At 43.9% G+C, this 12,230-nt stretch overlaps 1 protein-coding gene across 3 annotated transcripts in view; it reads left to right on the top strand.

Annotated features, from left to right (window-relative positions):
* VPS8 (VPS8 subunit of CORVET complex) overlaps window positions 1–8,690 on the top strand; it is a 350,033-nt gene extending 341,343 nt beyond the window's left edge. For all 3 annotated transcript variants that reach the window (XM_077448451.1, XM_077448450.1, XM_077448449.1), the window contains 2 exons: window positions 2,800–2,880; window positions 8,389–8,690. In XM_077448451.1, the coding sequence (XP_077304577.1) occupies window positions 2,800–2,880; window positions 8,389–8,538 (231 nt within the window). In that variant the 3' untranslated portion in view covers window positions 8,539–8,690. The remainder of the gene's footprint in view (window positions 1–2,799; window positions 2,881–8,388) is intronic.
* The last annotated feature ends 3,540 nt before the right edge of the window (window positions 8,691–12,230 follow it).

Here is a 12,230-nt window from a genome sequence, read left to right as displayed (position 1 = left end):
AGGTCTTCCGGGGGGTATCCCTGGCTGGGTTCCGCTTTCGCTCCATCCAAAGCGGGGAGAGAGAGCGGTGGGCTTGAGTCGAAGGGGAGGAGGCCGGTGAGTCCCTCGTGATAATACCCAGGCTAAGTAGGAGATCTTCACCCTCCGGTAACGTGGAAAATGAATAAGATTTGCCATTATAGGTAAAAGATAGTCTGAAGGAAAAGGCCCATCTATATCGGATTTGCTTGTTGGTGAGGTGTTGTAACAGGGGTTTCAGATTCCTGCGCTTTTGCACCGTAGAAGGAGCAAGGTCAGTAAATAGCTGAATTGGTGACCCACAAAGTGTCAAGTCCTGCCGATTGCGAGCAGCAAGCATCAACTTTTCCTTTGCCCGATAATAGTGTGGTTTGACAATTACATCACGAGGTAGGCCATCAGATCTAGGGGCAGTGAGGGCCCTATGGATGCGGTCAATTTCCATGTGATGTGGGGCAATGTCTGGGATCAATTCCTTCATAGCCCCTTCCAGATCTGTATGCGTTTCAGGTAGGCCGCGAATGCGCACATTATACCTGCGAGAGCGATTTTCCAAGTCCTCAATTTTTGTAAGGGCATCCTCTAGTCTGTCCTGGAGGTCTGTAAGCATGTGGGTGTTCTGGTTAACCCTTTTGACAGTGCCTTCAACCTTAGCTTCCACTATGTCAAATCTCTTACCAATACTATGAATGTCCCGTTTAAGATCGGTTGTAATCAAAGTACAGGCCTTAGAAAGCTCCTGTTGTAGCATTGTGGAGAACCGGGCTAGTAACACCGTATCCCTGGAATAATATGCTTGCTGTGGTGCTACGGTGGCAGAGCTAAGCTGGCTGGACATGGCCTCCGCCATTTCAGCCATATTTTTGTCCATAGAGGACCCGGGGGAGCCCACCAGTTCCTGTGCATCCTCATCTATGGCAGGGGAAGAGGGACATGAACGGGACTCACCCTGTTGGTCATCCTCCATGTCCCCGGAAGATTGTGAGTAGAATGGATCTCTGGGGAGTTCCAGGGGGATTCTACTGTCTCCCTCCCGCATGAAAGCTGCTGCTCCGGAGGCAGGGCCTCGTGTATCATGGCATCCCGGCGCCATCTTGGATTGCGGCCTGCGTTCAGGGGAGAACCCGGTCCCTCCGGAAGATTTCGAGGCTTTGCGCTGACGCCTCTTCGGCTGATCCTGAGCCCGCCGGTTCATTACCGTTTCCGTTGCCGCTGTCCCGCTGGCTGTGCTTAATTTAGCTGTATTTGGGCCAGATCATGCAGAGCTCTCCCAGAGCACGTCTGCGTCCGAGATCCTGCGCATGCGCTCTAATCCTCTATGTTAGATTACAGTATGTGCCCCAGTGTGTTTTTTATAAAAAAAAATGCTGCTGTATACTAATTTCAGAGCAACGCTCGGCGCACGTGTGACCTTCCCGACTGACATCAGCAGGGGATTCTCAGCCCTGCCTGCTGTAGTTGTCGGATCGGGGGAAGACAGCAGCGGACGGTTACGTGAGCGCCGAGCGGCACTTTGAAATTAGGTATACAGCGGCATTTTTTTTTGCACATACTGTAATCTAAAATAAGGGATTATAGCAAGAAAAAAAAAAACTATACTACCAGAAGTATAGCCAACGCTTGTTTCATCACATGAGTGCAGTTTGTTTTGCACTCCTGTGACCCGTTTTTAGCAGCGAGAGCTGAAGTCCGCACTCTGCTGATGCCACAGAGTCACTCCAGGCTCGGGCGTTATCACGACCATGGAGTCGGGATCTTCCCAGATCCCTGGACTGGCACCTGACCTCTCAGCGAGCCACTAAGAGCCTGAGCCGGTCGATCCAGCCCCCTCCGCAGCTCGGCGCTCCATTGAGAGCGGGGGAGCAGTGAGAACTGAGTGATCGTGGTGTTTGATCTTTCGGTTCTGAGTGTTAGAAGTGCTGTCAGACCGATGCTGCATCTACCCTCTTCCCCTCTTCCTTGCCACACACCTGTAAGCAGGGGTATGACCTGTAATTTTAATGTATCTAGTGCACCATTACCAAGAATAATACTTTAGCCCCCTCAATGCCAGCAATTTTCTTCATTTCCAGAACATAATGACAAAAAATAAGAATACCTTGGATCTCTACTTTCTAAAAAGTGGTCACTTTGGGTGTGTCCGTACTGTCCTGGCCTTTTTTGTTTGTTTGTTTGCTTTTGTTTTATAACAGAAAGTATGGGAAGCAGTTTTTTTTTACTTTACTTTTTCTCATTACTACAATAAACAAAAACACAGTCTTTATTAAATACCACCAAGAAAAGCTCTATCTGTCTCCCAAAAAATATATATAAAATTCATTTGGTTACAGCACTGCATGACAGTAATTTTCTGTTAAACCATCACAGCACCTGAACACTGAAAATATACCTTGTATTGAAGAGGTTTATAGAGGCTGGTATGGAAGTGGCCAATAGGTATAGACAAATTCTTTAGCTGTATGCTACAGAAAGCAGGTTATAAAATGAAAGAGAAGCTATGATTGGTTGCTTTGGCTTTCACCTACACTTTTCTTTTTCCAGTATGTATAAGGCCCATTGTATTGTTCTAACTGCATGGTTTTGAACTTTAAATTCTTCAATCTGTCTTGGCCTAAACGTTGATTCAGATTTTGGATTTGTGACTAAGGAACATAATTCAACTCCAGCTGAGTGCTAATCAATGAAGATCAAATAAATATTTTAGCGGTAGCATTTCCTTGCTTCTCTATCAGAGCAGCAGCTGTTTCTGCTAATATTATGTGTTTTTATCATTTTTTTCAGTCAAGCTCTGATTCCGTCCTCGACCCACATCAGCTGCAGGCATTCAATGAACTCTGCCGTCTTTATAAAGGAACCTCACGGGTACAGTAACAAGTCTCTTTACTCTGCTTAAGAGAGCTTTGCTGATTGTTCAAAAGTGTTGGGATTAGAATTGCTATAAACTATTCTCTTATTTTTTAAGTGAATCTAAAAAATGTTTTTTTAAACTTTTAAAATAAAATGTATGTTTTTTTAATATTTTTTTTTTTTTTATCCTTTAACTACTGCTTATTAGAGTCACTTAGAGTTTGCTTCATTCTAAGTGGAACCTACTGATTAGACTAGTGTGGGCAAAGCACAGGTTCTCTTTAACTTCTATTGCAGCTTGCATTTAACTAGCCTTAAAACTGTCCTCTTACCCCTCCTAGCACCAATGCTAACTAACCTGTGTAATACAGGTTTGCATGTACTTGCCTATTTTCAGGCTGCTCCGGGTTGGTCATGTGATCTCCTGTGTCAGCCAGCGTGGTTTTATGGGAGAGGAGGGAACACTGACAATGGATGGGCAATTGAAGCCTGTGGGTGTCATCTCTCTCCATGCTTTACTATCGGTTGTCAATGCAGTCTCTCTTCTCCCCTGCAGCCACCACTGGCTGACACAGTGATTCTCAACCAGGGTTCCTCCAGAGGTTGCTAGGGGTTCCTTCAGCATTGGGCCATTTCTGCCTCTCGAATAAGTTCCCACCGACACCATTGATCTTTTTAGCTCTCTGTAAGGAGGTAATTCTTCCCAATAACCACAATTGTAGGGATCATTCTTCCCACTGACCATCACACTAATGTATCATGAGTTGTAGATTTCTCATTTTTGGCAGGGGTACCCCGAGACTGGAGAATTATTTCAAGGGTTCCTCCGTGTTGAAAAGGTTGAGAAAAGCTGGGCTGACACATGGGAGGTCACGTGACTGGAGCAGGCTAAAAATAGTTAAATATGTGCATCTTTCTTACACAGGTTAGTTAGCATAGATGTTAAGAGGGGACAGTTTTAAGGCTAGTTAGGTGTAAGCTGTATTTCCACTTTAATCTGCAATAGAAGATAAAGAAAACCTGTGCTTTACCCACACCGGTCAAAACAGGTCTGCTTTAACTTTAGCATTCTCCAGCAGCATAAACTGTACATGCTTTGTATTCAATTCCCATCACCACTCTGTTCAGCTGCTGGCAGCAAGGTGAAGGCCTGTGTATGCCACCAGTTGCATTAGTTGAAACCTTTACAAAAAGCTGCGATTTCCCTATGTGACATCAGTGATTTGCCAACTGCTTGCCCATTACTGACACATGGAGTGAGTCACGTGCTCCTCCATACCCAGGTGGTACCTCCCACCACCAAAAGGAGAAGTGTACCTAATCCCAAGAACAAAGTAGAATATATTGCATCTTAGCAGTCTTGGATATCTCACTGCTAGGTGAGAGTGCTAACCTCTACACCACTGTGCCGCCCTATGAGGTCTCATCCCTTGTATTTTGGTATCTTGGTTGGAGTGTAAACACATCTTCCATTTAAAGTGCAGGGCTTAGACCCTTTAACTCTTCCCCATTGTGCTGACACTGCTGTGATCAGATATAGCACATGTTACTTCTATCTATCGCCACATGTCCCTAATACTCTCTGTTTGGACAGTTGCTCCAATTCTGATTCTCTTAGATCCAGTGGAAAAGTCCGGCGGACTCAAGTCTGCCAGACAATCCGCCCGTGTGTGGGCTCCGGCGGACTTTTTTTTACCCACACGCATTTCGTGGACAATACGGCCGTGTGTGTGCTAGTCCGCCGTACTTTTGAAATGAATGGACTTTTCCCGCCCGGCACAAAAAGCCTAGATCCATCTGCCCTTTGAAGTAGAATGCCTGTTTGGTCCTTCCTTGAACAAGTATATTAGGTAGATCACAAGGGGTAGGAGTTTTCTCCTCGCCCATAAAAAGAAGGCCTTTTCTGCCACTGGTAGACCATCTACTCCAGAAGTTAGGAAAAGTTCCTTTTGTCCCCCTCAGGCCTCCAACTCCAAACCAAAGTCTGGAACACATTTTTGTGGGAAGACTTAGTACTCTAAGCCAGCCAAATCTGGCTACAATCATCTACCCAATGAAGGAGCATCTCCACTTGTGAGAGTGGGGAGACATCTATCAGCCATCTGGTCACCTGGTTCTCTAGAGATGTCTGGGTCTGGGTCTGGGCTCTATAATCTTTGTGCAAAAAAATAAGGGAGAGAAAGCGCCGCTGTCCAAGTGTAGCATATATGGCAATACACAGGTTAGAAAAAAGGTAATGCACTCACATATGATCAGATGAATTTGGCACGCAGCAAGAAACTCTATGGAAAGTCCAGCAGGGGGCGGTCATGGGTTATCTGGATGATCTCCTCCTAAAGGCTCTGTCCTCCCTATTCCTGTCAGATAGTGGTGAGTGGACAGTGAAAACTCTGAAAAACTTTGGTTGGATCCTTAACCCTGCTTTTGAGTCATGCAATTTCTCGCAACCAAAAACCTGCTGCATTTCCAGATGCATGGGGGTGCCAGTAACAATGAACAGCAGCCGATCATTTCTGTAAAGAAAGAGCACAGTTTGGCTGCAGGTGGTTGCGTGTATGGGATCAAATGTAATTTACACCTACATGATTTATCCTGCGTGGACTTTGTCGAGTGTAACAATGTCCACACAGGACAAAACATGTAGGGGTGGAGCCTATTTGTTATGAGCCCAAGTTGGAAGGAGTTCAGTGTGAGTCTTTCTGAGATTTGTGAGCCAGGTAGGAGCAGAGCAGCCAACAGCCGGCAATATGTATCTGATCCTGTGAATTTGCTGGTCTGAGACAATTTGAAGTGTCTCTGGAAGCATATTGGAGTTTGAACCTGTAATTTTACTTTTTATGCGAGTATGATTTATTGGTGTTTAATAAAGAAGAGTGGTGACTGTAATACACAATATGAGTCTCCTATTATCCACTCCATCCATCCATGTGGAGTCTTTTTGGAGCTGTGAAGGAAACAGTGGAGGATTGCTGTGGTTTTAGAAGCCGTGTTGGTGGATTGCCCTAATCAGAAGGAGAAGATACAAGCCCTGTTAGCCTTATCTTTAATAAGATAGGCACATATTTCTATAGAGTGAGATTCCAAATAATGGGTAAAGGGAGTGAAGTCACCATTGGAATTAGATTTAACTATACCTGCTTTTGATTTAAATGAAATTTTTTCACCAACTTTTAAGTGTTTCATTCACGCAAATAGTGTGGATGGGACATTTGATGATGTTTAATCTATGAACATTTGTGACATACAAGTGACAGCTCTTTTATTTTTTTAGCACTTTATTTCGCAATTTTGTTTTATGTTCTGCAACATTGTTTTATTTGAGGTTTGAGTTCTTTATTTGTCGGAAGATTTATAGCGCTCACCTTTTTTTACATGTTACTCGCAACATGGTATTTCTGATTGCTGCCACCTCTGCACAGAGGATCTATGAGTTAGTGGCCTTATCCTGTAAAGTGCCTTTCCCAGCGCTACATAAAAACAAGGTTTCCCTACACCTTAATGCCTATTTTTTCCATAAGATTGTTTCCTCTTTTCACTTGAACTAGGAAATTGTCCTTCACACCTTATGTCCTGGTTTGAAACATCCCAAGCATATTTCTATCCACTGTGTAGAGCACATTGGAGAGAACTGTTTGAGTCTGCCTCTTAGCTACATCCTCTTTTAGGCAATGGCATTACATCTTTTAGGTGCTAAGTGTTCATGCAGGGGCCTCACAGTTTCTTGTTCCACTATTGCTAGGTGGATTAGACACCATCCTTCATGCCTATCCTCTAATAATAGCGTTCCTAACTTACCTAGTAAGGTGCATTTTGCCAGATCTGTTCTTTATGGGCTTTTTAGTATCAGGCATCTGTTCATCAGATTTTCAAGGCTTCTACCTGGTATTCTATTCACACGTTTGTTAAGTTTTACCAGATGGATGTTCAGGCCTCCTCTAATGCCAGTTTTGGATAAAAGTTGCTACAATATACTGAGTTCTGTTGAGCATTTCCTGACCTGTTTGTTACCTGAGCCTGTTGGCATTTGCTTGCTGTTTTGCCTGCCCCTCTGTTGGTCTGCTTTTTTTGCCATGTCCAATCACCTGAAGGCACTAGCATATATAAAGTATGGTTTAAAACTAAAAATCCTAGGCCCTGTACTATACTCCAAGAATGGGATTTTACTGGTAAGTTAACCCTTAGTCCAAGGCTTAAGTAAAGAAGTGCAAGTCAAAGTAATAAAAGGGAATGTTAAAGTGGTTCTAAAGTCAAAAGTTTATTTTACCTTATTGCATTCTTTGCATTAAGGTAAAAAAAAAAAAAAACCCTTTCACTGGCTCTGTTTCTCCCCATCCCCTTCCCTAAACACTTACCTGAGTCTCTATAAATGCAGCGCTGTGCCCAGCTGCAGGTCTTCTCTCCTCTCTTCCTGTTCTGACAGGTTTCACTGAAAGCGAGTGGCCCATTGGCTCCTGCTGCTGTCAGTCAAATCCTGTGAGGAGAGAGAGGAGAGGTGTGACCAAGCCACACTGTGTGTGAATATGGATGCACACAGTCTGGCTTGGGACCCATCCTGCATGTGACTTGCATTTCTTCGCTCGCCACCATCTCATTGACTTGCACTCCCTCACTCACCACCATTGCACCTATGCATATTTACCAATTGGCCATTACTGCACTAATTTGCACTTCCCTGTTCATGTCACTGCACTGATGTACACTTCCTCATCTTTCTAGCTCACTGCCAATACATCAACTTGCATTTCATTACTTGCCACCACAGCACTGATGTACACTTCCCCACTTGCTGCCATTTCATTGACATTTACTTTTCTACTCACTGCAGCAAAAGCTCACTTTCTCACTTGCTGCCACTGCATAGACTTGCCCTTTCTCACTTGCTGCCATTGCACCGATGCGCACTTCCCCACTCGGGCACTGCGCCAACATGCACTTCCCCCACTAGCCAACATTGCGCATTTCACCACTCACCGCCACTTTCCCACCTCGCTATTACTGCACCAATACACATTTTCACATTCACTGCATTCAACAAATAGGGCACACTTTTGATAGTATAGCCTAAAGAAAAATGAACAAAACTATAGCTTGATGTATACTGTATATAACAAAACAAATCTGGTATCTGCCATGTTTCAGAAGGCAAGAGTAATCTAAAGGGTTACATTTTCCTCCATTGTTTCCTGTGTTGGAAATTCTGAAGAACTCTCCCACAGTTTATTTGCTGCCATCGACTGGTCAATCCCAGTGATATTGTCAGAACTAAAATAAATATATCAGTAGAAGTCTATGGGGCCACATACCGCAGTGCAAATAATACAGAACATTGTGTGTAAACCACACCAATAGTTGAGACTTCTCTACTGCTTTCTTAGTGAAGAGAACAAGGATGTGAATGTATGTGTAACTTGCATAACTACTCTTACCTTCCCAAGCATTGCTCCATCGATGAGCTCTTATTGTCATCCTGTAATTTTAGCGATTCATTCACTGCATGTCTTTTCTTTTACATTTTTCTTGCAGCTGGCTTTACTGACAGAACTATGTCGTTCTCAGAGCCCAGAAAAATCCTTATCATATCATCCATCCTATGGGGGTGTTGCATCAAGCAGCGTTTTTCAGAATGAGAACTTCCAGTTACACCTGGCACCCCCTCCAATCATTGATGATTAATTCTACAAACGGAAATCTCATCTTTACTTCCTCTGAACAAGGGCCGTCCACTTCAGAACATCTCATCTACCTATGTTACCCTATGACACAGCTGTTTATATATTTAAATTGTCAGACTGTACTTGTTTAAAATAAACACTAATACACTCCTACGTTTTTCATTAGTTGCATCTTATACTTTTTATTCACCATTTTAATATAGCATTGACATATGATAGTCTGTGTCACGTATGTATCTTACAGCGGAGTCCGAATGCTGAGGGTTGCCTCTTGCATGGTTCCGGTCTCAACACCCCTGGTAGTGAGGACAGGGAGTGCTGAGGCAGCGAAACAGTGCAGGTGCCTGCAGGCTGAAGACTGGAGCTCAGAGATACTGGAACCTCACAGAGGAGGGAGTGTAGACTGGTCACCGGAAGTGTTCAGTGGAAGCCAAGCAGGTAAGTAGGAATGCTGCAATGTCAGGAGCAGGCAAAGGTTGGCAACTGGCTGGCAACAAGGTACAGGAACGGAAGGCAGGTTCATAGTCAAGGACAGGCAAGAGTTGGCCACGTGCTGGCAGCGAGGTACAGAATCAGAAAGCAGAGCCGATGTGGAGAGTCCAAGCCGAGGTCAGTATAACCAGTCTAGGTAAGTAGCAGGCAGGGGTGATTCAGGAGAATAGTCAAGCAAGCCGGGTTAGTCAGGAACAAGGTAACAGGTTCAACAGTGGTCAGGTATCTCGGGAACAAGCTGAAGACGATCCAGCACTGGTATCATGTAAGGATCCTTTTTATATATGGTGCCATGCCCGTTCGTTACGGAACTCGTTCGCCTCTGTCGGGGACACTGCGCATGGTCATTAGCAAAACGGGAATTGGCCACTGCTGCACGGGGACGGGCATTAACACGGTGAGTTCTCTGACAGACTGCTTTACTGAGTACATACAGGACCTAGCATCCATCAGCTCTGCGGTAATGCATGGAGTACCACATACCTTTATTGGATGTGCATCTGCATTGCCATTCATTCAATTTTAAATGGCATCACAGTGCACCTACACTACAGCTTAATGTTAGTTGTAGCGCGCTGCAGTGAAAAAATGCAGGAATGATTTTTCCTCCATTGGGGGCATTTAAAATGAATAAAATAAAGTGGGTGCAATGCATGCATTAATGCAAAGCAGTATCAAGCAAATGGGCCCTTCACAATATATTTAGTAATATAGTATATATCTAGCAGTTGACCGATCACTCATGCAAGCAAAGCTTTAGTCCCCTTTCACACTGGGGTGCTTTGCAGGCGCTACAGCGCTAAAAATAGCGCCTGCAAAGCGCCCTGAAAGAGCCACTGCTGTCTCTCCAATCAGAAAGCCCTGAGAGCTTTCACACTGGAGTGGTGCTCTGGCAGGATGCTAAAAAAAGTCCTGCTAACAAGCATCTTTGGAGCGGTGTATACACCGCTCCTTTACTACTCCTGCCCATTGAAACCAATGGGGCAGCGTGGCTATACCACCAGCGGCCGAATAGCGCCACGAAATTGGCGGTAAAGCGCCGCTTCACCGCCGATGCACCCACCGCCCCAGTGTGAAAGGGGCTTTAAGCAGTATTAAACCAATATAATATGTTGCAGCTTACCAATATTTAGATGTGGTGGCTGCATACATTTTCTTTTTTTTTTTGGGCTTTTTCCTCTATTTTCACCAGCTGCAATAGATGCAATAGCTGCAAATAAATTATTTATTTTTAATGCTGCTTAAAAAAATAAAAAAAAATTTGCTATGAACATTTCATGGGTAAATCATAATTTGCCTGAACATTCAGATTTTTCCTTAAACATGTTTGTAACTGGTTCTCTTTGAGATCGCATTAACTCTTTGTGTCCTCTTAGATTTGTATTATTTTTTTTTCGTTAGGTTAGTCTCATTGACATCCCTTTACCCTTTTGTAAATTGATAAGAGTCATAGTTCAGTGCAACAAACGTCACTGTGCATGACTAATTGAATAGACACGATATATTGAAGAGGTATGTGGAGGTGTATATGGAGCGTGATGACTCAGTGACAATAGTGCTGGTAATGATGTAAACAATCTAAAACATCTCTACAAATATCATAAAAATAAGTGATTAGTGAGAGCTCATTAATCTCCACTTGGATGGGAAAAAAATGTGCTTGTGACCTCCAACATTATAATTAAGTTTCCTGTTATGATTATTTTTAAAATATAAACATAATCAAAATGCTTTCTTCAGAATGTCATTTTAATGATCTGTTATTGTAACGGTTTCCTATTCCGTAACCCTTAGAACGAGTTTACAGCTGTCACTAGCAATCTCAAGCTGGGTATTCACTTTGATTGGGTTGAATGGGGGAAAAAAAAAAATCCCTGCATCCTCACAAACAATGATCTCTCTCACTGCACTATTGTATTCTGACAGAAGGGATCCACCCCGCCCCCCCGAATATATTGCACATGGTTTTTCCAGCAGGACCAATCGACAGAAGCCACTCTAATAATCGGCTTTGAATAGAGAGAGAAATGAGGCCGGTTCCTGCTGATTTTGAAGATGTGTATACCCAGCTTAACCTCTTCGTGCCTCAGTGCACATGGCCTCTCGGTGGCCTGGTCTTGGCACCGAGTGGCTGCATATTTGCCTGCAATACTGCCGACAGATCTGTGCTGAGAGCACACGCCCTGCACGCTCCCGGCACAGTTACTAGTGATCATGCAACAGCCAATCACGGCAGTCACATGACCATAAGACCCGTCTCCCACCATTTTAAAAACCCTTAAAGAGTCGGAAGGTGCCAGATCTAAGGGGTTAAAAATACTTAATTCACAGATACATACAGTAAATGTATAATAACATTGCCATGTGGCAGTGGTGAGGATAGTAGATTGTAAACATTTCTGATTGGGCTGTGTATAGACTGATGAATGTCACAACTATTATAAAACTATTTACAAATTTGAGCAAAAATTTACCGTATTTATCGGCGTATAACACGCACTTTTTTTCCCCTTAAAAGCAGGGGGAAATCGTGGGTGCATGTTACACGCCATGTTACACGCCAATCCCCACAATTCTGAGCCTCTGGGCGGCTTTAGGCCACCTTCGGCCATTATCGGCAGCTTTCGGCCGTTCTCGGCAGCTTTCGGCCGCCTTCCGCTCTTCTCGGCGGCTGCCGAGAAGAGCCGAAGGCTGCCGAGATACACATCCGGTGGCGGCATTTAAAAAAATAAAAAACAGGCAAATAAAATAGACAAGGCTGCAATGGTGGACAAGGCTGCATAAGGTTGCATGACAAGGCTGCAATGGTGGACAAGGCTGCAGATGACACTGATGGGCATATAGATGTAAGGTTTTTTTTTCCCTTAAACTTCCCTCCTAAAAGTTTTTTTCCTTAAAATTCCCTTTCTAAACTTGGGGTGCGTGTTATACGCCGGCGCGTGTTATACGCCAATAAATACGGTACCTTTCACTTTTCTGTTTAAGGACCCATTCGCACTGTTGTGGTGCAATAACATGTTTTATAAATATGAGCCCCTTTAAGATAGCCATGCATTTTTAATGGGCTGGTAATGCAATACAGAGCATTAAAAAAATACACCTGAAATATTTTAGGCAACGCAGCACACAGAACAGTAACATATGTGCATTCTTGTGTGCTTGTCCTCGTGGGAGCCTTACAGCCCAAGCTTTGTACACATG

Source organism: Lithobates pipiens, unplaced genomic scaffold (assembly GCF_037356315.1).
Source record: "Lithobates pipiens isolate NorthernLeopardFrog02 unplaced genomic scaffold, aLitPip1_a1.2 Scaffold_22, whole genome shotgun sequence".
Classification (NCBI taxonomy): domain Eukaryota; kingdom Metazoa; phylum Chordata; class Amphibia; order Anura; family Ranidae; genus Lithobates; species Lithobates pipiens.
The sequence above is the reverse complement of the archived record's forward strand: the minus strand, read 5'-3'. Positions and strand labels throughout refer to the sequence as shown.